Source organism: Dipodomys spectabilis, unplaced genomic scaffold (assembly GCF_019054845.1).
Source record: "Dipodomys spectabilis isolate Male_0828 unplaced genomic scaffold, ASM1905484v1 ptg000783l, whole genome shotgun sequence".
Taxonomy (NCBI): domain Eukaryota; kingdom Metazoa; phylum Chordata; class Mammalia; order Rodentia; family Heteromyidae; genus Dipodomys; species Dipodomys spectabilis.
Window position 1 is genome coordinate 5725683 of NW_024871460.1, and position 26939 is coordinate 5752621.

The following is a 26939-nucleotide window of genomic DNA, read 5'->3' on the forward strand; positions in this document are numbered from 1 at the left end:
GGCTCAAATGGTAAAGTGGCAGCCTTGAGCAAAAAATCCAAGGAAGAACATGAAGCTCTAAGTTCAAGCACCAGTTCTGCCACAGAGACAGAGACAGAGACAGAGGCAGAGAAACCTACGATTCCAGGACTATAGAAGATGGCAGGAGTTACCTCTCTTTCATCCCCAGCGAGACCCTCTGTGAGAGGAGCATAGAGGATCAGGTATCCGGTGGCACCAGGCACTGCATCCCATTTGACACGAAGACTATTTTCAGTCACATCATACAGCTCAAGGTCTGAGGCCATGGGTAAGGCATCTGCAAACAAGACTCTTTTAAATATTCAGTCATTTATAAGAGTCCTTGAGCATGGAATAACCAAGAAGTAAGATCGGTTGTATTTGGGGATTAGAGATGATTGGTTTAGGACGAATTGCAAGATCTTGGCTTCAAGTAGACCAGTGAAAAGCATGACACATTGTTGTTGTTACATATAATTCTAGCTATTTCATAATGTGATGTCACTTTGCTAGCCATGTTGTCAAGTTCTGGTCTTTGCTCACATTTGTAGCTCTTTGTGCACATTTTGAATGGTGTGTTACAGCACTTCAAGGTACTGATAGGTTCTCACGTGCATGGTTTGCTGCTCCACCCGCTTACTAGACTAAAATATACTTTCAGTGTAATGATAGAAGATGATTGGTTGACCTTTTTTTCCTTTTCTTTTTGGTGCCTGTTCTTGAGCTTGAACTCAGACCTAGCCCCTGGCCCCAAGCTTTTCCACTCTCACTGAAGATTAGTACTGCACCACTTGAGTCACAGCTCCACTTTTGGCTTTTTGGTGGTTAATTTGAGATCATAGTTTTACTGACTTTCTGGCTGGGCTGGTTTCAAACTGTAATCCTCAGATCTCAGCCTCCTGAGTTGTCAGGATTACAGGCATGAGCTACCAGCACCTGGCTTGATTGATCTTTTTTTTTAACAGATTATCTCTTCTCATGATTCCAAGAATGTAAGTGTGGTGGGGGGGAGGGGGAGAGGGTGTAATGTGCTATCATGATCACACCTAGGGAAGTATTTAGAAGATTGTTTCACTTGCTATGATATGGATGTTGAATGTAGATGTAACATAATTTCTTTGATATTCTACTGACAGAAGAGCCACAGAGCTCTTTGCTCTACAAATCTCAGCACAGTTTTGGGTTCATAGAAGGAATTTACTAAAATTGATAAATAAATTATGAATCTTCACCTTTCACTACAAAGGTTGATCTTCTCTAAACAAAGCAGAGATTTCTTTTTAATACACGGCCACTATAAATCTTTATACAGCATAACAACTACATCCTACAAATTCAATTCAGGATCTATCAGTCTGGCTGATCCACTTTAGGGAAGGCCATCTGAGCAGCACTGTACAGTCCAGAAGATATGTGGAGTTCAATACATACATGTGGTTTCTGTTCCTCTCAGGCCTTCACTAGCAGTGTGGGCATATATGGCAAAGACTGCTATCTGATATTCAGTTGAAGACATTAAGTTTTTCAATATGGTAGAAGATACACTTCCATCCACCACCACCTGGTTGAGAAATGAGAGTAGGGGACATGTCACTTACGGAATTGAAAACAAAAAGCAAAAAGATCATCCAGAACATTTCATTATGTAATAATTAAACAATTCGTTAAAGAATTTATCATGTCTTCTCATTTCTATTGCCATTGCCAACTCTTCTCACATTCCTATAGAAAGTGATATTCATTTTGTTGAACATATCCAGGGTTATTTATTAATTCATATCTAATGGAAATATCATTACTATGTCTTTCACTATTCTATCCTTTTTTTTTTTTTTTTTTGCTTATGTGGTGCTGAGGAATTGAACCCAGGGCCTCATGCATGCAAGGCAAGTGCTCTACCACTGAGCCACCTTCCCAGCCCTTCACTATCCTATTCTTATCCATTTAGTAATAGCAGACACAAAGTGTCTTCCATGGAACTTGGGAAAACATTTAAAAGCTTTGTCAGTCATGAAAAATACAAGCATTGGAAGCACTCTGATTTATCTTTCTATTTGGTCCAGATGATTTAAAATTCCATAATCAACTTCTCTAACACTTGAAGGGGAAAAGAAATTCACAAATCCTGCCATGGTACAGAAGAAAATTGTGCAACATGCCAAGGTCAAATGGAGGTTAGAACAACAAAAGGAAATGAGGACTTCATCATACATTAGCTTATTCACTGTGAAGAGCTATATCAAAGGTAGGAAATAGCATGGTCCCATCATCTGGCAAAAGTTCATGGTCTCATCATCTGGCCAAACTATGAAAAATGCTGGCCACAGCTGCTTTATTATGGCTTTCCAATTGGACTAATCTCTAAAAACATTCATGAAACTCCAGATCCTGGACGTCTAGTCCATTATATCTCCACTTAACTTGGAGCACATGGTCTTCTCCAGGACAGAAATCTCAGACCACTCCCAAATGGAAAAAAGATGAATGATGCTGGCCAGATAAATTTTAGGTATTAATAGTTTTTGCTTTAGAACTTGCTAATTTTAAAAAGAAAAATAAGTTACATTAGATATGTGCTGCTAAGCAATTCTACAAGTTACTTAAAGGAAGAATGAGAGAAAATATGTAAAGGCTACAACTCAGAGAGATGGAAGACAAGATAGAAATGTAGAAATGGGGGCTGGGAAGGTGGCTCAGTGGTAGAGTGCTTGCCTTGCATGCCTGAGGCCCTGGGTTCGATTCCTCAGCACCACATAAGCAAAAAGAAAAAACCCGGAAGTGGCACTGTGGCTCAAGTGGTAGAGTGCTAGCCTTGAGCTGAAGAGCTGAGGGACAGCGCCCAGGCCCAGAGTTCAGGCCCCAGGACCAGACCCAAAAAAAAAAAAGAAATGTAGAAATGTCTTTCAGTAAAGTACTATAAAGTATTTGTGGTATAATAGTCTCCAATACATATACATTTCCATCTCAAAAAGACTGTCTCCTTTTTACCTCCTCTGGTTTTCCACCTCGGGTAGGATAATATACAACTCTGTATTTTTCCACTCTTCCTGGGGCATGAGTCCAATTAACCATAAAGCTTCTGGCAGTGACTTCAGAAGTAATCAGTTCCGTAGGTGGCCCAATGGTGACAATGGCTGAGGCTAAATGGAGAAAATATATCAAGTAAACCACTTTCCTGAAGTTATTCCTATGACCTTAAGATGTTGCACTCGTCACTGATGACTGACTACAAGAGGTGTAGAAGTGGGATGGGACTAAAAAGGAGTCATAGATACAAGTTTGTTCAAAGTACATGGTGTTCATGCATAAGAACATCACAATGAAACTCCCTCATACTACAAATGTGTGCTAATTCAAAACCAAAATAATGAAAAGACACTGAAAACAATCACTAGGAAATGAAAAGAAAGAGTTTCACTTTTAGGATTTCTCAGTCTTTAGAGGTACTTACTTGAGTGGACTTAAATAATCATAGTAATGTGAAAATCCCTCAGTTTTGAATATCAACTATGACCAGGAAGTATTATGTACTTTCTGGTCAACCACAGGTGTGTGTGTGTGTGTGTGTGTGTGTGTGTGTGTGTGTGTGTGTGTGTGTGTGTGTGTGTTGGAAAAGGCTAAGATATAAAGTAGTCTCACTCTGAAACTCAAAATAATTTGTTCAAGATCCTTCTGCTTGGATGTCCAACCCCATCCCAGCAGATCTAGACATGAGAAGAGAAAAAGGGAAATAATGAAAGACAGATGGACATAAGCAGAACAGAAGCATGTCAAACTCTTGCAAAAAAAATAAAGAATGAAAAAAACACAAGATTTTTAAAATATGACTTTGATGCTACGCCTTCCTCTCAAAACACATACCTGGCAAACTAGGTAAGAGGCCAAGCATATTGTGAGAATCAGGAATTAAAAATCCATGAGGATATAGCTTTAGAAGGGTGGGGAAGGGGTACAGCACTCAAAGGGAAAAGGGTGAAAAAGTCAGCAGTGGAGCTCACTGGACATTGAAGAAAGTGAACTATACAACTTGTGGGTGGAGACAGGAGGGAGGGACTTGGAGAGACTGAGGGAACAGAAGACACTGTATGAACGGAAATGTAGTCATAATTGTAATCCCTCTGTACATCACCCTCTATAATAACAATAAAGTAAATTAATTTGTTTAAATCCAGGAGGACTTTGTTTCTAGGAAGGCAGAGTAGGCATACTTTTCTCTATTTTTCTTTCTATATATGAATGACAATTTTGGAAATTATATACAGGATAACTGTATGAAGGCAGAGGAATTGAAGAGAAAAAGATAAAAGGCTAGGGGCCACTACAAGATTCATGTAATATCACAGTGGTGTGTTTCTTTTTGGTCTTCTACTTGTATATCTTAGAGATACATGAGAAAAAGCCTTTGGCAACCTAGAAACATCAATAGATGAGGACAAATGATTTCCCAACGAAGCCTGCTCTCTCTAGCCAAAGGACTAAGAAAAAGCTGGCCTGCCAACACAGAAAAGGCTAAAACAGGAAGCCAAAACTTCCACCCTGTCTTGGCTATAACATCTATCTTCATTCCTTCATCCAAGCTAGAGTGATAATAATAAATCCCTCCTATCATTTTTAGAGATGTTAGTGGATACCACTGGAAGGGCCTTCCTGGAACTCTACCTCCACTTGAGGTAATGGGGCATCCATTCCTCTTCTTGCTAGAATAGTATCAGAGGAGACCTGATGGTGAGTAGGAATGTTAACCACTATCCAGCAGTAAGGAGGCCATTCTCACAGTACTGTCAGTACAGGCTCTATGGAAAACAATAATGCAGGACTCTTGCTCTTTTAGTAGGGTTGTATTAGTGGAAGTAGCTGTCTTCTTCTAAGACATTAGAGAGAGAAAAGCATTAACTTGGACTCATATGTATCCCTGCTTCCTCCACCAAAATGGTATCAAAGAAAGCCAGTTAAATCAGAAGTCACAGCCATTTTGCAATACTTGAAATGCACACTTACAAATACCACAGAAACGAACAGTAAGATTAAAACTCTCAACAAAGAAATAGAAAGCATTAGCCAGGCACCAGTGGCTCATGCTTGTAATCATAGCTACTCAGGTGGCTGAGATCTGAGAATCATAGTTCATTGCCAGCCCAGGCAGGAAAGTCCATGAGACTCTTATTTCCAATTAATCACCAAAAATCCAGAAATGGAACTGTGACTCAACTTGGAGAATGCTAATCTTGAGCAAAAATTCTCAAGCACTGAGTTCAAGCCCTAGGACTGGCACAAAAGAAAATACAAAAACAGAAAGCATTAGCAAAGATGTAAGCAATATTTTTTAAAAACCAGGCGACATTTTTAGAAAAAAAAATTAAAAATTTTTAAATTTCTTTTTGACTGAATAGTTGGCTGGAGATGTGGCTCAAGTGGAAGAGCACCTACTTAGCAATCATGAGGTCCTGAGCTCAAAATCTAGCACTCTTTAAAAAAATTTTAAAGGAAATATCTAGTATAGGTATGAGTCAAGCGGAAAAAGTCAGAGAATGTGATGTTAGGAAAACGAACCCTCAAATATGTATTTTAATGTTTTTGTTTCTTTCATGCATGTGTTTCTAACGCATTTATAAGATTATTTCTTGGTTGCTTTGTATGTCCCTCCCCCACAGTGTAACCCCCGCTTTCACTATATTTGATGTCAGTATAACATGTGGAGGAGATGGGGACAAACAAGTCATTTAAGGATTCAGGTGGACCTGTTGCAACAATGAGAAGTACAAAATGTCATGTCAAAACCAGCTTTACAATGTCGGAGGGGGGGGGGAGGGGGGATATGATTGGGTGGGGGGGAGGGGGGGAGGATGGGAAGGGAGGTGAAGGGTAAACAAAGGAGGAGGCTGCAATGCTTGGTAAGAAATGTATGCATTATCCTGACCATGTAATTGTAACCCCTCTGTACAGTATGTTCTCAAACAAAATAAAATAAAATTAAAAAAAAAATTTTTTAAAGGAAAGGAAAACCGGAATAACTGGGCTCAACAGAAGAATGGAGTGGAGAGAGAATAGAATCAATGAACTTAGTTGCTAGAGCAATATAAATGACTAGATGTGATTAAAAAGCATACTTAAAACAACTAATGGAGCCTTAACAATATGTGGGACCATAACAAAATACCTACAATCTGTACTGTCAGAATCCCAAAAGAAGAGAAAGTAGTGCTTTGAACAGTTCTTGTCGAAATTCCTGAAATTTTACCTTGAAAAATTTTGCACAAGGCAAACTTCTGAAAAACGTAAGGAACAAAATCCTAAAAACAGTGGGAGAGGAAAGGAGCTTTATTCATAGAAGGAAAACAATGTGAATGACAGCAGATTTCTCATCAGAGACTATAGAAACCAGACGGAAATAGTAGGGTCACATTACATAGCATGGATCACAGTGTGCAAGACAACCAAGTTTATCTCTATTCACAAGCAAGGAACACATGAGCAGTGAAATTAAAAATACATTGAAAAGCATCCAACATTAAATACTTAAAAGTAATTCTAATAAACCTATATAGGACATAATTATGATCTCTCTCTCTCTCTCTCTATATATATATATATATATAGAGAGAGAGAGAGAGAGAGAGATCTACATATATATATGTAGTAAAAAACCACAAAATGCTGACTGAACAAAACAAAGAATGTCTAAAATATTGGATTAGATGTGGATCAGATGTTTCAGTAAAGAAAAAAATGATCCTTCTTCATTGATCTTTGGCAATTGATTTTTGATCACTGATAAGTGACTTAATGCGATTCCTTTCAAAATTTCAGTGAGCTCTTTTGTAGAATAAAGATTATTCTAATCTCTAGTTGGAAGAAACAAGATCTAAGAATGAAATAAATTAAAGAATTAAAATAGGGGACTTCACATCTGTCTAATTTCAAAACTTGTATGGACACAGTAAATCAAGACTATCTGATAGTGGAAGAGAGTTAGACAAGTGGACCTAACAGAGCAGAAACTAGCAGATCCTGAAACAAATCTACATAATCATTGCTACCTAATACTTGACACACAGAAATGTTCAACTAGAAAATGGACAAAACACAGGAGGAGATATTTCACCAGAAGACATACCGATGGAAAAATAAGCATGTGAAAAGATAGCCAAACTCATTACCCATGATAGAAATAAAAAAGAAAATCAGTGCTGCTCACTCTACATGTGTCAGAATGGCTAAACTTAAAAAAAAATGGTAACACCAACAATTGTTGGTGAAACAAATGTTTCATAGAAACCAGACCACTCATCCATTATTAGTGGGAATGTAAAATGCTACAACCACTCTTAAATTTGGTGGGTTTTTTTAAGGAAAACTAAACTAGACATGTATGCAAGTAGGATATGGTCCAGCCATTGTACTCCTGGGCACTATTCCAGGGAATGTGTGAACTTGTGTTCACTCAAGAGCAAATACACAAATCATCACAGCAGCTTTATTCACAGTAGTCCCAGACTGGAAGGAATCCAGGTGTCATTCAATGTGTGAATGGGTAAAGAAACCGAGTGACATCCTTATCATGGACTACAATGGTGCAATATAAAAATGCAGAACTGCTGACCCACAAAAGAAGTTGAGTGTGTCTTCAGGGGATCTTTCATGAAACAAAAAATTAACAAGCTTCAAATGTTTCATACTGAATAATTTGATTTATATAATACTTTCGAAGTTAAAAAAACAAACAAACAAGAAATGAAGACCAGATTAGTAGTTGTCAGGGTTTACGGAGAGGACCAAGAGGGAGAAAAGGGAGGGTGGTTAATAACGGGCAAGATAAGCCATGCTAGTGATAGACTCGTCTTGTATCTTCACTGCATCAATGCTCATGCCATGCTGGTAATAATATCATACATGGTAATATCATACCTTTGGGGAAAACTGGTAAAGGATACACGATCTCAATTGGTATTATTTCTTACAAGTGCATGTGAATGTACAATTATCTTCAAATTAAATACTTGGTAAATAAAAAAACATGTTATAAATGTAACAGAGTAGAGAGAATCATCCCCTGACACAAAGCCAGGCGATATCATGCTCCCTGTGGATTCTGATGAACCAAGTCTTCCTAAGACTTGAAGAAAGGAGTTGTAATTTTAGCTGAAACTCAGGGAGAATGTTCACAGTCTCTGAAGCCCTGACTGCACTGTGAAGCCCACGTCCCCGGCATGCCCTGGCCTTTGTTACCTTTGATCTCCTTGTCTTGCTCTTCCACCCGGGAGCACACAGTCCTGGTCAGGCTTTCCACCACTGTGTGCATCAGGTCAAACTCTGCAACATTGTACACGTGAGTGCTGTCAGGCTCAGAGGCGATCTCCTGCAGCTCATTCAAGTCTGCATTTTTCACCCCTGGCATGGAGAACAACGGAAAAGGTGGTGACATTCACGCTTCATTGAGAGGAACTGAAACAGTGGATGCAGTGAGCATGATCTGACCCAGTCAGCCTCCACTAAAGTCAAAGCCTTTGCTTCTTGTTTTCATAAATGATGACCTTTTTTTCCTTTTTAAAATAGGCACATAATGTGGCACCTTTGGCCCTAGGAGAAGGGGGTATCAAGGGCACGGGGATCACTTGAGCCCAGGAAATAGAAATCAGCTGGACACTGCAGCAAGGTCCCATCTCAACAGAATGAATAAATAATGAGCATGCTCATAAAATTAACCGAAAATAAAAACAATAGATAAATTCCATATGTAACAGAAAATAAGAGCCCTAATTCTCCCTAATATGTATATAGAAAGAGCATATATACAACAAGGTAACAAGCAATACTATGGGCCTGTGTCTGTCTGACAGCTTGATTTTGAAACTTCCACGTCCAGAGTACTTAAGTTACCATCAAAGGTAATAGACTTGGATCTGCTGAAAAGCACTTGCTACTTCAAAAGGACATGTTTCAACTGGGTGTTGGTGTTTCCTTCCTGTAGTGCTAGCTACTCAGAAGGTTGAAATCCAGAAGATTATGTATCTATAAAATCAGTTTGCTGATTTAAAAAATGTTTCTAAAATTAAAAGTATATATAATATGAAATGATTATTATATAGCACTAAGCCAAACAACAGCACTTCCCTCAGAGCTTAAGGGTAGTTTTTATTTAACATATTCAAATACCATTTTCTATCTAGTGACCACTGAAATTTTGCTAATGTAAATAGGGGAATTGCACAATATCAGTTGAATTCCATGACAGCTGGTCAAGCACAATGCTAAGGGTCTTCAGCCTAGAAGGATACTGAGTAGACCAGAAATTCACATTGGACAGGGCTTTCTTAGTGTGTCCCACGCACTGTACAAAGTGTTCTGTGGACATTAATTCATATAACCCTTATGACCGCTAGCATCCTGCCACTTTGCAGGTGAATACACACGCACAGAGTTAATTGGCTCACTCAAGGACGCACGGCTAATGAGTGAACATCTGGAGGCGCTATATTATAGCGCCTCTCCAAAGGTGGTATGTTAGACTGAGTAGAGATGTTAGAAATACAAAGGAGATGCACAGGGATGGCAAACAAGGAACCTTTCTCTTCATAAAAACCCCATTATTTCAATCATCTCTGGGTATTATAAGCAGGTACTTCAGATGTAAGGAAGAGAGATGACCCAGGGCAACATGAATTACTTCTTAGATGCCTGGCTGAGCTGATTCATTTATCTTCCCATCTCAACATTTTGAGTAACAAAGAACTAGTTGTCTCTGAACTATGTGCTCTAGGAGGTTAGAAGATAATAAATGCTGCTGCTTTCCAGGTAATTTCCAGAATGGGCCAAGTCACATTTGATGAATTCATCTATAGTTTTGTTAAAAAAAAAAAAAAAAAAACACATCCATTTTATTATTAACCAGAGCAGAGCAGAGAATAAAGCCACATAAACTAACCTCTCCTTCCTACCCCCTCCATTAGTTTAACAGTTCCACAGAGATTTCCTTTTTGGATGAAAGGATTAAAAACATCTTTTTCTTCCCTGAAGGACTTTAAAATACACATTTAAATCCCAGCATTGATATAAACTGAAGTCATAAGCTTCGTGGCAATAAAGCTTTCTAGTATCAGTCTGTCAAAACTCAAAAGTTTGTACTCAAGAATAGTGTAGGAAAGATAGTCCTTACTTAGATAGTCTTACTCTTCTCCTTCTCTCTATTTTTCTGCAGAAAATAATTTGACTACTTCAAGTGCATGGAAAAGAATGGAAATGACCATCATGATTTGGAAGGAATGTGTTTAGTAAGGACTTTTCTTTGCCTAATTTGGTGTTCTAGCACCCACTACAATGACTGACACATAGTACATAATCAAATATTTCTTAAGTAAAGCATTCTATAACCCACATTGTGAGTAGCAAATCTAAGAATGAGTCAAAGGAATTTTGTTTTATCTCATTGATCACTCTGAAAAAAAATGTACTGTTTAACTTCAAAGTAATAAATGTTAAAACCAAGCAATTCTCAAGACCAAGCTTCATAGTTAACATGAAAGTCATTTGGCTGATTGTGCATTTAAGTTGCAGGAATGTATTTAACAGCTTTCTGCTCTGATTTGCAGTGTTGGGGTTTTTTTTGGCAATTTCTGTGGTAGAAATACCTGTGATTCATTTTGTGCTATTAATATGAGCTGAGCTCACAGATGTAGGTATGGGGTAAAATGTGCCCAATTGGCTCTTGCAACTGGATGAGCTGGTTCCTGCGTTGCTTTGAGGTACAACAGCTACCTTCCCTTCCACAAACACATGCACACAAAGGAGTATGGATATAACTCACTAAAGCAAAACTTGTTCACAACACCTTCTCCATTTGTTTTGTGGCTTTTTCTGTGAATGGTTATATACTGGTCACAGCTATATCACTGCATCATGACACTCTTCATTATTCAGAAAAAAATACTTCTCTTTCATGAACATTTCAGAATCCTTTCATGCACCAAATCATCTCACAACTACAGATTGATACTTGTTAAATGTCAATTACTATGTTACATAAGAGGAATGAGAGCTGAAGAAGATGTAATCTCCCCTACACTGACTCATTGTTTAGAGATGCTGCCAGGATAAGAAAAAGAAAGAGAAGAAAGAAGATAGGTTTTAAAGCTTTTGCAATTGTTCTCAATACTTGGCTGGACAGTGGTAAGAAATAAACCTCACCCACCCACCCCGCAACCCCCACCCAAAAAATGCTACTCAGAAACCTTTTCTGATTAAATAAAATGTGCAAACCAAGAAACTTTGCAGCACTTTTTCCAAGAGAAGATAACCACAACGCACATGCAGGAGCTATTCAAAAAGGTTTATCAGCTATTGTCAACTCTGGAGCATATTTTCAAAGTAAGGCATGAGTACAACTTTAATATAATATACAAGTTATTAGCCTTCTCCTCCCTCCTTAGTAGGACCAAAACAGATCCCTAGAGCCTGCATTTTTATACTGTATCCAGAAATGTTTTTCCTAGTTGGTATATAGCTCCAAGGTGAAGACTATGTTTTTGTAACAGAAGAGCTATGTCATAGAAAATACATGGAGATGAGATCTAACATATTTTTTGGTCAGTACTGGGGCTTAAACTAAAGGCCTGAGCACTGCCCCGAGCTTTTTTGCTAAGGCTAGTCTTTTACCACTTTGAGTCACTGTCCCACTTTTGGTTTTTAGGTAGTTAATTGGAGATACAAATTCATGGACTTTCCTGCCTGGATTGGCTTTGAACTGCAATCCTCAAATCTCAGCTTCTAGAGTAGCTAGGGTTACAGGCATGACTCACTGATGTCCAGAGTTAACATATTCTTGGTAAGTGCAAGAACAGAAATAAATTTTACTTGGGCCAAAGGTTGTTAACAAAAGAAGAAATTAAACACACAAAGGCATATTGAAATGGACCATTTGTAAAAAACAGTTTTAAATGTCTTCAGATGCTGAGTTTGCTGTGACCTTTTAATTTTAAAATTCAATAGTACTTTAATACTGAATAAGAGTGATTACTTTAATACTTGAGGGGAGTAAACACCTCAATCAAAGCAAAGCTGAATGGTGAATATTTTGTAGTTGCTCTAGATTATGGCATAGGTGTTCTTTCCCACAAAATGAATAGTATCATTTATAGAATCAGTTTTAGATCACTAATACCAAATACTTGGAACTTCATGTTTTCTTTTAAAAGCTGAAGGAATCAATTCCTGGAAAACAGTAAGCTGGTTCTCCCCTGTATAGCTAGAAAAGGAAGCCCTGACTAATTAAAAGGTAGTATGTAGAACATGGCCTTTGCATGTTACTTCATTCCTTTCTAAATGTTTTTATGTCTGCTATCCTGCACAGGGACCCTGGCCTAGTGTATAGCAGCCCATGTCGTTCTCATTTGAAAGGCAAGGATAGAAGGTTCAGATCACAGGTCTGCTGTGAGATCCTGGTCTCTGGTTTTCCAAGCAGTAGACTTGGCATTGCATATTGGCTTATGAGGTGTGTCTATGTGCATAGCAGAAACCAGACCGTAAAGAACACCTACCTATGGCAAACAGTTCTACACCAGACTCGCGAAGGTTTCTGGATGGTGGAATAATATCATCTTGGGATTTTCCATCTGTGATTAAAATGCCAATTTTGGAGACTCCAGACCTGGATCCTGCTTCTGGTTTAAAGCTATTCTCAAAGATGTAGCTCAAAGCAAGACCTGGGAGAAAACAAGGAAAAATAAACAGAAACCAGTCATCTCTAATTTTTTAAAAAAGTCCTCTAATCTTGCAAAATGTAACCACATGATAAGTAACTTCTTGAGCTAAAAGAGTTTTTATTAGATGTGAGCTTTCCTCATTATATTGACTAGCTCTTTGCCAGATCTGATAACAAGAAGTAAAATCCAGCAGAATAAACACAATAAAAAATGATTGAATGCTGCATTGTTCCAGAGAGCAATAGATGATCGTGCATTTTAGCTTTTCCCTCATATTTCTTTTGTTTTTCTGCGTACAGAAATGTAGCAGTAATCTCTGTATCAGTATAGTTTAATATATTTCAGTTCTTTGAATAATAATATACTTCTCTTACATGTATCTTTCATGAGCATTTTGGTTTTTAAGACTAAGGGCAATATTATTAAAGTAGTGATGCTTTACTATTCAGTGACTACTTACTAGGCATTAAAGTATCATGGAGTGTGTTAGGTGAAAGAAATGTAGAGAGCAATACTTGGCCTTGACGGCCATTTTATGGTGTTAACAACAGTTTATTTAATAACTTCTATTTAGGAAGAATACTAAATTCATGCTCAACAGATGTTAATAGATCATATTTTTTTTTGGGGGGGGGGTCCGGTCGTGGGGCCTGAACTCTGGGCCTGGGTGCTGTCCCTCAGCTCTTCAGCTCAAGGCTAGCGCTCTACCACTTGAGCCATAGCGCCACTTCTGGCTTTTTTCTTTTTGCTTATGTGGTGCTGAAGAATCAAACCCAGGGCCTCATGCATGCAAGGCAAGCGCTCTACCACTGAGCCACCTTCCCAGCTATTTTAAACTATATGAACTTGAATAATTAATGATGAAACACACTGCTAGATAATATTGCTACATTTTCACTTTCCATGACATTCTAAAGAACCAAAATCAATCTGCTCCTCTCTTCCCTTCTCTGTCTTTTTCTCTCTCTCCCTCCCTCCCCCCTCCTCTTCCTCAGTACTCTCTTTAGAAACAGTGTGGGCAGATCAAAAAAAACAAAATTATACTCAGCCCTTTGAGGCAATTTCCATCCAGAAAGAAATGAGAAATGCTACAATACTGATATAAGATTTCCATTTAGCAAGGTTATGCCATTAAGAAAAATTCCACTAGATTGTGCCTCAGATTGGCAAAAGAACATCATCAACTACATCTTCCTTGTTGAAGCTGCGCATCTATATCACATGCCTGTGGAAGGGAACAGCCTGTTCAAAGGTGAAAATCAATGCAAACAGCACTTGGGGTATAGCTTATTAGCAGAGGCCCTGGGCTGGTGTATCTTATTAACAAGAGGCCCTGGGCTGGATCCTCAATACTAGAAATATACATGTATGTATGTAGGTATGCAGGTAGGTATGTATGCCCACATGTACACAAAATTCTCATTTTTTGTACTAGGGATAATTATAAATATCTTTTCATTGATCATTTATCAAAAGAACTTGTGAGTCAAAGATCCACAAATATTTGCAAAATGTAACTACTGAGAGAATAAGGGCAAATAAAAAGACTTCATTAAAACTAAGGTGTAAATTTTTTTTAACTTAAATGACAAGATACCCAGATGAGGAAAGAGATGAAGAGGAAAGAAATGAACTGGCAGTGCTTAGACAGCTTCTAAAGGCTACTGGCCCATCACAGCTTTATTTTCTTCTAGCCCAACCAACCCCTTCAGGGACACTAGAGTCATCTAGAAAAGAAAAATGAGGTGCCTAAGTTTTAACACTTACTGCTGAGTTTGAGAAAAGAGCCTCCAACAGTTAAGATATTGATTTTGGTTGAAAATTACTATAATAGTATGCTAAGTCAAAAACTAGCAAGCTAAAGTAAAACAGCTATTCTGTTGCTGCGAATGTGCACTGAACACAACGTACCTGTTAGAGTATTTCCTCCCTTGTATGGGAGGTTTCGGACAGCGTCAATAACTTCCTCTTTTGTGCTAAAAGCATTCAAGTGCCATTCTATTCTGGGGTCACCGCTATACTGTGCAAGACCTGGAAAAGAAAGATAAGAAAACACACTAGAAATGATGTGCTACTCAAAGATCTTTGTACCATTCAAGGACGTTCAAAGATGAAGGGCCAAATTGTAGTAACATTCTTTTCTTTGTCTGACTCTCTACTTTCAAAAAAGACTGCTAGCATCAAGCAAGGTAATCAAGTTGAATATACTTAGGAGTGGAGCAAATGTACACATTTCTAGTCATTTAGAGGTTAGCACTGAATCAGGTACTTGATACTTTTTTTTAAGACATAGTCATAAGGATTACTGGCCTGAGCCAGCTACTCAGGAGGCTGAGATCTGAGGATCACAGCTTGATGCCAGCTTGGGCATTAAAGCTTGTGAGACTCTTATCTCCAATTAATCACCAAAAAGCCAGAAGTAGAGCTCTGGCTCAAGTGATAAGAAAACTCAGGGACTGCTCAGGTCCTGAGTTCAATCCCAAGGACTGACAAAAAAGAAAAAGAAAAGAAAAGAAAGTATAGTCATTAATACAAATAAAAAGTCTAGATTCATTTGTTTATGTTTTATTAAACATAAAATGGCATAGACATAAAATATTAAACAACATTCTCAAAGGAATGATTTTCCCAAATGGTTATTTAGAAGTTAGCCTATTAGATTTTATATAATAAAGATATATTGTATATATGTACATATTTTATATATATATATATATATATTGTACAGGTTGATAATTTGGGAGGGAGGGGGTTGGTCTGGTCCTGGGGCCTGAACTCTGGGCCTGGGCGCTGTCCCTCAGCTCTTCAGCTCAAGACTAGCACTCTACCACTTGAGCCACAGCGCCACTTCTGGCTTTTTTTCTTTTTGCTTATGTGGTGCTGAGGAATCGAACCCAGGGCCTCATGCATGCAAGGCAAGTGCTCTACCACTGAGCCACCTTCCCAGCCCAGGTTGACAATTTTTTATCTTCTCTACAATTAATGTGGCAAAAATTGTCTTGTATGGTAAAATAATTTCTATTTTGTTTAGCATTTTCCTAGATTCAGTGTTTCTTTTAAAACCTGCTCTGTGACAAATTTTTGAACAAGCTATAACTTAAGGTAGAATAAATACTGATTGACCTAAACATGCTTTTAGGAACATCAGTTTTGAAGATGTCTTGAAAATCTCCACAGTAGAACTGGGCACTAGTGGCTCACAGTTGTAATCCTAGCTACTCAGGAAGCTGAGATCTGAGGTTCACCATTCAAAGTCAGCCCAGGCAGAAAAGTCCATGAAATTCTTATCTCCAATTAATCATCAAAAAAGCCAGAAGGGGAGGTATGACTCAACTGGTAGAGCACCAGCCTTGAGTGAAAAAGCCAAGCGAGAGCACAGGGCCCTGATTTTCAAACCCTAGTATCACCCCACATACACATCTACAAATCTCTGCAGCAGGACAGGGGCATGGCTCAAGTGGCAGGGCACCTGTTCATTGCCAAGGACTTGACCACCAAAAATAACTCCAAAATCAAATAAGTAAATAAACCAGCAGTTTCACAGCTGACTGCTGTTGACAAGTGACGTACCAACCCGCGTCTTCTCAAAGCCCACATTGAACGCTGTAATGAGATTTTCCAGGAAAAGTCGAACCAGTCTAAAGTTGAATCTTCCAATACTCCATGAGCCATCAACCAGGATCACAATGTCGGCAATAGCTGGGGTCTCACAAAAGAATTTCACTTCTGCAAAGAACAAACCAGGAAAGCACATGTGTTATTATTGGAGCTTTTTTTTTTTTTTGAGTGGGTCAACTTTTATGTCTTTCAGATAACTTAGTGCTAAGAGTACAATAAAGTTCCCATTAAAATAGCCATCTTTTTATAGCCTTTCCCTTAAATGAATCCTTACTAGGAAAAAAAATTGTGGTAATGGTTGGCAATAGACTGAAATGTTCTGGAAATAGTTAGCAAAATCCTGGCAGGTTTGTGGCAACCTGGCAACTCATCCTGCTGCGTGTTGTAGAACTGGTGTCTGTACAAAATCATCTCACTTTGGGCTTTGGCAGGTAGATTCTTTCCAGGAAAGGGCTCTGCCATGCCAGTGTAAGCCACTCAGCCGAGATGGGAAGATTTCCAGGAAGCAAAAAGAAGACTCTCCTGTACTGATAAGTGCATAGAGAAAGTATTAGGAGAAGAAAAATGTGGGCTTCCCAAATTTAAGGAAAAGTCACGGCTATGTATTTAGTTAATCTACAATGCTACACAGACTAAAGAAGAAAATTGAGGAAGGGCTTCAGAGTGTCTCCAAATCCCCTGCATTTTCCTATATAAGATGTTGCCCCTAAATAAAGTCATCAAAATCATCAATCTGTGTGTGTGTGTGTGTGTGTGTGTGTGTGTGTGTGTGTGTATGCACACGCGCACGCGCGCATGGGTACACACACCCATAGATCCTGGGGCTTGAACTGAGGGTCTGAGTGCTGTCCCTGAGCTTTTTTTTTCTTTTTTCTGGAGGCTACTGTCTACCACTTAAGCCACAGCTCCACTTGTGACTTTTTATACTTAATTAGAAATAAGAGTCTAATAGATTTTCCTGCCCAGGCTGGAGCCAGCAGTGCCTGGCCTAAAATCACTACTGTTTAGGTGCTCACTTAGGATTCAAGATAATGACCAGTGAAGGGGATCTATCCAAGCATTACCATCAGAACCAGTCTTCACCTCACATGCACAGAGAGATTCTGGGAGATCAGGGTAAATGTTGTCTTTAAACAAAGGGTGGGGGGGGGGGCGGTTATACACAGGGTATATCTATGTTTGATGAGATGGAGACCAGCATTTCCATTCACACAGCACCAACATTTTAGGATATTCTCACACTGTGTTACAAAGAACTGAAGGCATTTTTAGTGTCTTCAGTACTATTACCTCATACTCCATTCTATACTTCCAAGGAGCTGCTTAACTTTTGAGATTTTCACACTAGGAATGGACACTATGAAAAGTAACACGTGCGTGTTTGTGCATGTGTGAGTGTATGCGTGCACTGACATGTGTATCTTTATCCATTTTAACTTCTTGCCAGCCCAGAAAATCTTTAGGGTTTGTGTTTTATCATTAACATTTATTAACATTTTATTAACATTCATTAACACTTTATTTAACATTTATTGTTAAATTTTAAATTCAATACCAAAAAAGAAAAACATTTGAAATACAATTATATTTGAAAACCAAAATATAGATATCTTCATAAGCAAAAAGAATGCTTAATCTGCAAAAAAATGCTGAACTTGTCTAGCTTAATACATATGTCTTTGCAATGACCATGCTACTTTTGCTTAAGGGATTTTGAATTTTTTTCCAGATATAAATATGCATGGAATACCTAAATCCTTTTGCCAGATGGGGAAAAATATGTATTTGCCAAAGAAATACTCCAGACTCTATTTTGGAGCTCTACAGTACAACTCAATTCTCAGTTGGAGTTTACATTTTTTGGCAATAAATTCCTCTTCTTAAATAGAAGAAAGCTACCAGCATTGTATTTGAGAGTTGGCCCCACTGTACCAAACTGAGAAAGGTCTAAAATGAAACACTGCCATGAGTCATGGGACAGAAATTAATTTGTTCTTTGGACAGAACCAGGAAAAAGAGAAGTCTGATTAAGCTTCAAGAACCACTTCTCTGGGTTTTATGGAAAAGCTTACTCTCAAATGGAGAGTCATTTTCTTTCTCTTTGAAAATTTTTAGAAGCATTATTTCAATTTTTAATTAATTGGAAACAATGTAGAAGAAACCAATGTTTTTAGTTTCAAATTAATGTTTTAAGGACTTAGAAGCATTGGCAGAGTAGCACAAGGCTTTGAAAGTCCAAGCCCCAGTACCAAGAAAAGAAATGTTTAAAAACCATCTCAGCTACTTCAAAGATAGAGAAAAGGGAGATAATAGTGCATGACCAGCCCAGGGGGAAAATTTAAAGATACTCCATCTCAACAAACAAGATCATGTCCATAATCTTACTATGCAGAAAGTGTAGAGAGGAGGATCACTTGCCTAGCATGGGCAGGACCTTGGTTGGACCTCAAGAACTGCATTTAAACAAAAAGTGGGGGAGGGGGATGCACTGGGACCAGTATGTCATGCCTATAATCCTAGATCTGAGGATCCCAGCCTGAGCAAGAACGTCAATGAAACTCATCTCCAATAAGCTGGCAGTGGAGCTGTGCATCAAGAGAAAGATAAACTGCTTGCAATGAGCAAAAAATCTCAGCGCTGAAGACTTAAGTTCAAGCCCCAGAACCAGTACACACAAAAATAAAGACAGAAGGAGAGAAGAAGATAGAGGGAGGGAAGAGGAAGAAAAAAGGGAACTGTGAAGGAAGAAACAAAGAAAAGAAGGAGGGAGGAAAGGAAGGAAGGGAAGAAGGAAGGAAGGAAGGAAGGAAGGAAGGAAGGAAGGAAGGAAGGAAGGAAGGAAGGAAGGAAGGAAAGAAGGAGAAAAAGGTAGAGTACAGAAAGAAAGTATAAAATTTTTGGAATTTGTGGTTTAAGAAAAAGGTTTCAGAGTTGCCACCAAAAGTACAACCCATAAAAGTAAAAATTGATAAACTGACCTCATCAAAACAAAATACTTTGGGGTTGGATGTGCCTGTAATCCCAGCTATCTATGCAAGAAGCATAGTAGGAGGACAGTAATCCAAGGCCAGACCTCAGAAAAAAAGCATGAGCCACTATCTAAAAAGTAACTGAAGTATAAAGGGGCTTAGGGACATGGCTCAAGAACCTGCCTAGAAAGCATGAGGTCCTGAGTTCAAAAACACCCAGTAATACAGTGGCATATCTTGTCTTTCTTAGCTAGAAAGGGAAGTGTAAGTAGGAGGATCACAGTCCAATCCAGCCCAGGTAAAATGTGAGACCCTATTCAAAAATTACAATAACAAAAGGGGATGGGGCGTGGCTGAAGCAACAGAATGCCTAGCAAACCCAAAGCCCTGAAGTCAAACCCTAGTACTATCACACATGCACACACACACATACACATGCACACGAACACGCACACATACACACACACACACACACATACACATGCACACGAACACGCACACATACACACACACACACACACAATGTGCATTATAGCGCTGGTGTCTCATGCTTGTAATCATAGCTACTCAGGAGGCTGAGATCTGAGGATCAAAGTTCAAAGCCAGCCTGGGAAGGAAAGTCCATGAGACTTTTATCTCCAATTAACCACCAGAAAACCAGAAATGGCCTGTGGCTCAAATGGTAGAGTGTTAGCCTTGAGTTGAAGAGCTCAGGGACACAGTGCTTCAGGACCAGAGTTCAAGCCCCACAATCGACAAAAAAAATAATGGTGCATAATTAAATGCATAAACTACCACTCATACACACAAGAATTCTGGTAACAGTGGAGAAGTGTGTATGTCAGTATTTATGATCTTACCTAGCATGTGCAAAATTATCTGAAGATAATTTTAGTGCATGTCACACAATGAGATCAGGAAAACATTTAAAAACAATGTATGTGAAATTAACATTCATGCCCTACTAGTCATAAAGAAGTAAACATATCAGCAGAAAAAAGGTATTTGAAAGCTCAGAAGTCAAAGTCTGTTAATTTTTGCATTCCTGGGTGGGAATATTTTCAAGATCAGAACACATTCATTTTGAAAACTGAAAACCTATGTTTTCACATGTCCTAAACCCTAGTTGTTAGTTCTAAGATATATCCAAATAAAATGAACCTTAATGGCTATTTTCCATCCTAGCAAACACAAAGGCAATTTGCCCAGTTCTAGGAATGTTTGCTGTAGGCAGAACTTTCTATACAGTATCAGCAATTTTTGTGCAATTAGTGGTTCTGTTTGCCAGAGGCAAACAGATGCTTTCTCAGAACAAAGAGACATTTCAAAGCTACTCTGTTCAAAGTTCAATAATTTCATATCTCAAGAACCATTCTGGCTGCCGTTATGAATATTTTGAGAAATAGATGAAAACTACTTTAAAAAAAACATCCCAGGTTAAAAATCTATCACAAATACTGTCACCTTCCACTAGTAAAAACTTTATCCAATTCACTATTCTTCAGAGGACAGATGTCAATCAGAAAGAAGGCATTAAGAACCTTCAATACTTTAAAGAATAAAATGGTAGAAGAGAAAAATAGGCAGAGCTAAGGGTCCAAGTGACTGGTATCTGAGGCCTAGAAGAAAAATGCAACCTAAATCTACATTAAAAAGAAATAAGGTCATTACAATTCTTTACAAATGGTGCCATATCATTCTTTCTAACAGATGAGTAGAATTCCATTGCACATATATATATATAATTCTTGATCCATTTATCCATTGAGGGGCATTTGGGCTGATTCTGTACCTTGGCTATGGTGAACACGATGAATGCAATGCTCATGGCTTTACGGTATCCTGGTTTGTAATCTTTTGGGTAAATGTTCAGGAGTGTGATTGCTGGATCATAGGGTTTTTTATTTGTTTGTTTTGGGGGAACCTCCAAGTCAGGCCCAAAGAATATATGTTTCCTTTTATGAGTGGAAGTTAGATTTAGCTTATAAATGTATAAGTAAATAGTTTGGGGTGATATGCAAATATATACAAATGTATTAATTGAAATACAGTAGATTCAAGGGAGAACTCAAATAGTGTAATTCCTTAGAAAGGCAAAGTCACAGTTCAGCAAAATAATACACCAACACCAAGAAGCAAGTATTCAAAAGGGGTGGGGTAGGGACAAATGAAGAGGAGAAGAAGGGGAGATTGCAGTCAAAAATGTTATGCATATCCTACAAAATTAAGAAGAGTGAGGGAAGGACTGGGGAGGGGAGGGATGAGTGAGAATGTGGAAAGGGGTGACACTGTTCAAGATGCATGATACTCATAAACTGCTTTGTTAAATGGCAACTCCTTTCTACAACCACTTAAAGATAAGAAAGAAAGCAAAAAAGCAGGCAGGCAGCCAGGCAAGAAAGAACAGGAAAGACAGAAAGAGAGGAAGGAAGGAAGGGAGGGAGGGAGGGAGAGAGAGAGAGAGGAAGGAAGGAAGGAAGGAAGGAAGGAAGGAAGGAAGGAAGGAAGGAAGGAAGGAAGGAAGGAAGGGAGGGAGAGAGAGAGGAAGGAAAGAAGGAAGGAAGGGAGAGAGAGAGGAAGGAAGGAAGGAAGGAAGGAAGGAAGGAAGGAAGGAAGGAAGGAAGGAAGGAAGGAAGGAAGGAAGGAAGGAAGGGAGAGAGGAAGGAAGGAAGGAAGGAAGGAAGGAAGGAAGGAAGGAAGGAAGGAAGGAAGGAAGGAAGGAAGGAAGGAAGGAAGGAAGGAAAGGAGGAGAAAGAAAGAAAGAAAGAAAGAAAGAAAGAAAGAAAGAAAGAAAGAAAGAAAGAAAGAAAGAAAGAAAGAAAGAAAGAAAGAAAGAAAGAAAGAAAGAAAGAAAGAAAGAAAGGAGAAAGAAAGGAAGAAAGAAAGAAAAAAGAAAGAAAGAAGGAAAGAAGGAAGAAAGGAAGGCAGGCAGGAAGGAAGGAAGGAAGGAAGGAAGGAAGGAAGAATGGATAGCAGGGGAGCCCGGTTCTGGTAGCTCAGCTCACACCTGTAATTTTAACTACTCAGAAGGCTGAGATCTGAGGATTAAAATTCAAATCCAGCCCAGGCAGGAAAGTCTGTGAAATTCTTATCTCCAATTTACCACAAAAATAAAAATCCAGAAGTGGAGCTTTCGCTGAAATGATAGAGAGCTAGCCTTGAGCAAAAATGCTCAGATAGGGCTGGGAAGGTGGCTCAGTGGTAGAGTGCTTGCCTTGCATGCCTGAGGCCCTGGGTTCAATTCCTCAGCACCACATAAGCAAAACAAAGAAAAAAGCCGGAAGTGGCACTGTGGCTCAAGTGGTAGAGTGCTAGCCTTGAGCTGAAGAGCTGAGGGACAGTGCCCAGGCCCAGAGTTCAAGCCCCATGACCAGACCCAAAAAAAAAAAAAATGCTCAGATAGCAAGCACCAGTGGCTCACGCCTATAATCCTAGCTACTCAGAAGGCTGAGATCTGATTATCACAGTTCAAAGCCAAGAGACTCTTATTTCCAATTAACCACCTGAAAACCAGAAGTGGCACTGGGGCTCAAGTGGTAGAATGCTCACCTTAAGCTGAAGAGCTGAGGGACAGTGCCCAGGCCCAGAGTTCAAGACCCACAACTGACAATAAAAAAATAATGCTCAGACACAGTAAACAGGCCTTGAGTACAATCAGCAAGACCAGCACAATGGAGGGGAGGAGGTGGTGGGAGAAATAAAATATGGGTTTTTAATGATTAGACAACATTAGGTAATTAATTCTTAAATGAAATTTTTTCCTCGAGATTACAACTTTAAAGGAAACATGGACATTTTGATTTATATGATTATTTTTCCTAGTATAAATAGTGTTTTGATGTTTTAGTGGATAAACCTTTTCATGGAGTGAGAACAAACTGAAGTTAAGCAAAAAGATAAGGAGAATGCATCATCCCTTTCTCTTTCATGACTGATATTCCACCACTTGAGTCACAGCTCCACTTTTGGCTTTTTGTTGTGTAATTGTAGATAAAGAGCCAAAAGGATTCATCTGTCTAAGCTAGCTTTAGGTTATAATCCTTGGATCTCAGCCTCCTGAATAGCTAGGAGTAGCCACTGGCCTAGAATATATTCACAGAGGAATTTACTCACCAACACAATTATTGAAACAGAAAAAGAGATACTGTCAGAGGACTTTTTCTGTCATGAAAACTCCTATTCACCCTGGAAAACAAATTTTACGATTCTCTTTCCCTTCGGTCCTCATCCAGGACTCTACCCACTGCACTCTACATCTTCTGCATTGCTACATAGTTTCTTACGTTTATCATAAGCAACTATGTTGCCTTCCTAACATTTCTGCCTCTGCAACTAGACTTAACACCTCGAGGAAGGAGGTTCTTTACCTCTTATCTTTTCAAACCCTTTGCCCCGCTCCACTCAGCATACAATATATGAATGGTTGTGAACAGAACCGAATTGTGCTATTGAAAAAATAATTGTTTCTGTCATCTAATCCATATCCTCAGTTCAACTAAATGTGGTCTGCGCTCATGGCCTGCCACACCATCACCTTGAAAGAACAGGTTAGTGTTATCTGAGTTGCTTGTGCTTCTCAGCTTTTTCCCAGTGCTAGAGTCTAAGTTGAATGAAAGGGAATGTCCACTGCTCGGTTCCCACTGTGCCAGAAAACCTCATAATCATTTCACCACAATCCATCCAGGATTCACTTAGTGGCTTTGAATTATTTCTTTTTATGCCACTAGCAAAATATCTGACTAAGCCATTCATTAACTGAGACATATGAAGGAAAATTGTGGTCACAAAATGATTTTTCACTTAACTCTCCTGTGAGGTTTAATTCAAGTCCCCCAAACAAAAGCAAATGAAAAGCTTTGAGAATCTGGTACAGTAGAACTCTTGGAAGTGAGCTGTTACCAGGCAGCAACTAGTTTCAGCCACATCCATTTCAGTATATTTTTAAAAGGAATTAAAATATTTGCTATTTGCCAGCTTTTACTGGTTCTAAAGAGACTGTCAATACATTGGCTTATTTGGATACTCCTGACATCTCCATTAGTGTCTTTAATTTTTCAGATGATGAATTCATGGGTAACTATCAAAGCCAAGATTCACACTAGGTCTTCCAAATGTTTGGTCCTATCTTCCTTTTCCAATGTCCCATAGAATCTGTCTTCCCCAAATGGCACAAGAATGCTCACTGGGACATGAGGTGACTAATTTTTTTCTGTTAGCGGATGTAAAACAATGGACTCATTTCAGCCAACCAAGGTGAGTTCAGTTGTCATTCCATCCAGGTTTGGTGAAGCTGTGTGAGGGAATGCTTCCATCTCTATGGCAAAATACCTTGACAGAAGCAAATTAAAGACAGGAGACATCACTTTGGCTCATAATGTCAGAGGCATCAGCTCATTGGTGAGTGCATGGCAGAGCAGTTCACAGCATGGCAGCCAAGAAGCGAAGAAAAGGGACTAAAGGAGGGGCACCAGGGAAAGAGACAGCCCCCAAAGACATGCCTCCGGTGATTCCCTTCCTTCCACCTAGGTCCCATGTCTTCTCTTTCACCACCTCCCAACAATGCCACCACGTTATCAATCCATCGCAGGATGAATCTACTAAGGCGGAGTCCTCTTAGACACACCAGAGTGTGTTTTAGGAATCCCCTAAGCCTTTCTCAAAGCTAATCAAGTTGACAGGATTAATCACCACAGCATCTTCAACAAGTGGCAATCCCTAAGATCCTCTTCCTTTACTTGGTTTTATTTTTTCACCCTAGAATTTCTTACTTTCTAGAAATATTGTAGGTAGCCTCGTAGCTAATTGTCTCAAGTTGACGAAGCCATCGATGCCGCTACACGTAACCAAACACTGTAGCTATGTCTCGGATCATGTTTCCAGGTGCTATTGCTCTCTGCTGTGGGTGGGCCCCACCACATGTAACACCCATATCTGCATAGAGCACAATGTCTGAGCAGGAGAGTATTTCTGCTTCCTGAGCTCTCAGGACAGTCAGCTGTCCTGCTTGAGAATTGAAATAAAAAATAAGTATTTTAATATTTTTATCCTGCTGGCTTTAAGTCATATATACCATCAGCTCTCCTACATCTCCAGCCTTCACAAAGTTAGATTAAAACTACATCTTGTTGACCATGGATAACTGGAATTCCTTAGCCTCCGTAATCATGTGAGCCAGTTCCATATGATGCATCTCCTTCTACCTATATGTCTTCTTCAGTTAACAAATATCCATCCTGTAAGGGGAGTATTCTTCCCATTTTATAGAGGACAAAAGGTAACGTGACTAAAGAGGTTAAAAAACACTTCCCAACCAGGCACTGGTGGCTCACGCCTGTAATCCTAGCTACTCAGAAGGTTGAGATCTGAGGATCGAGGTGCAAAGCCAGTCCAGGCAGGAAAGTATGTGAGACTATTATTTCCAATAAACCACTCAGAAAACCAGAAGTGGTGTTGTGGCTCAAGTGGTAGAGCACCAGCTTTGAGCTGAAGAGCTGATGGACAGTGCCCAGGCCCAGAGTTCAAGCTTCAGGACCAGCAAGAGAGAGAGAGAGAGAGAGAGAGAGAGAGAGAGAGAGAGAGAGAGAGAAGATAGATAGATAGATAGATAGATAGATAGATAGATAGATAGATAGATAGATAGATACTCTGATACTCTGAGTAGACCCTGAGTAGAATCCTAGTACTTACTGTTCTAGCACTACTTAGCTATTGTGTTATTCAAATCCTATCACAAAAGAAGAAGAGGAAGAAAGAAGGGAGGAAGGGAAAACAGGATGGAGGAAGGAATAAAAGGAAGGGAGAAACTGGAAAGATTGTCAAGCCTTGGAATTAAAGATAGATAAATCAAAGCCATAGTCATTTGTCCTATAGTTGACCTGGGATAAATAACACCACAACAACTGTGAGGAATGTGCAGCCCAACTGCTACACTACAGCCAATAGAACATTTGAGCTGTCACTCTGAGCCCTGCATCTTAACTGTAATCGACAGCTCTATAAACACTACTTTCATCGCATTGCTCTGGCTCTGGGAACATGTCTGGGAGAAGACATGACAGCTGTCTCCAAGTATTTAACAGGGCTGTCATATGGAAGAGGGATTAGGAGTGTTCTGTATGCCCACAGGAGTATACAAGGTGACAGGTTTTCAACTCAATTGCAGATAGGATGTCTGCTTAAGAAAGCAGTGAAGACCTCTGCTAATGGAAACAGATGGAACAGCTCAGAAGCCTGGAGCACCCTCCCAACTGGCTGAACTACATCGCTCTCAAAGTAGCTTCCAACACTATATCCTAACATTATTACTTCCTTCTCCTGCCTGCCAAATTAAGCCTAAACTAACCATTGTGTTTTCAAAGCTCTCCAGAATGCAACTCCATTCAACATATCCATGACTTTTCTCACTTCACCATTGCAACTTACTCTTCTCTTCAATTTTGAGACTTTTTATACCATGTTTATCACCTTCATTTCTTCCTATTCACCCTCTCCAAACTCTCTACTACAATGCAAGATACCCAAAATAGATTTTACTTGCTTTGAAAATAAATGCCCCTTCTTAAATATTTTTCATTTTTTATTGGTGTGTATTACACAGTGAAATTTCATTGTGACATTTTCATATACATGTATAACATTCTTGGAGCCAATTCACTGT

At 39.1% G+C, this 26939-nt stretch overlaps 1 protein-coding gene across 3 annotated transcripts in view; it reads right to left on the reverse strand.

Moving 5' to 3' along the window:
- Window positions 1-26939, reverse strand: part of Col14a1 (collagen type XIV alpha 1 chain) — a 167833-nt gene that overhangs the window by 115574 nt on the left and 25320 nt on the right. For all 3 annotated transcript variants that reach the window (XM_042673144.1, XM_042673143.1, XM_042673146.1), the window contains exons 5-11: window positions 16266-16421; window positions 14607-14726; window positions 12531-12695; window positions 8227-8388; window positions 2989-3140; window positions 1432-1561; window positions 153-298 (exon numbers count right to left, since the gene is read on the reverse strand). In XM_042673144.1, the coding sequence (XP_042529078.1) occupies window positions 153-298; window positions 1432-1561; window positions 2989-3140; window positions 8227-8388; window positions 12531-12695; window positions 14607-14726; window positions 16266-16421 (1031 nt within the window). The remainder of the gene's footprint in view (window positions 1-152; window positions 299-1431; window positions 1562-2988; window positions 3141-8226; window positions 8389-12530; window positions 12696-14606; window positions 14727-16265; window positions 16422-26939) is intronic.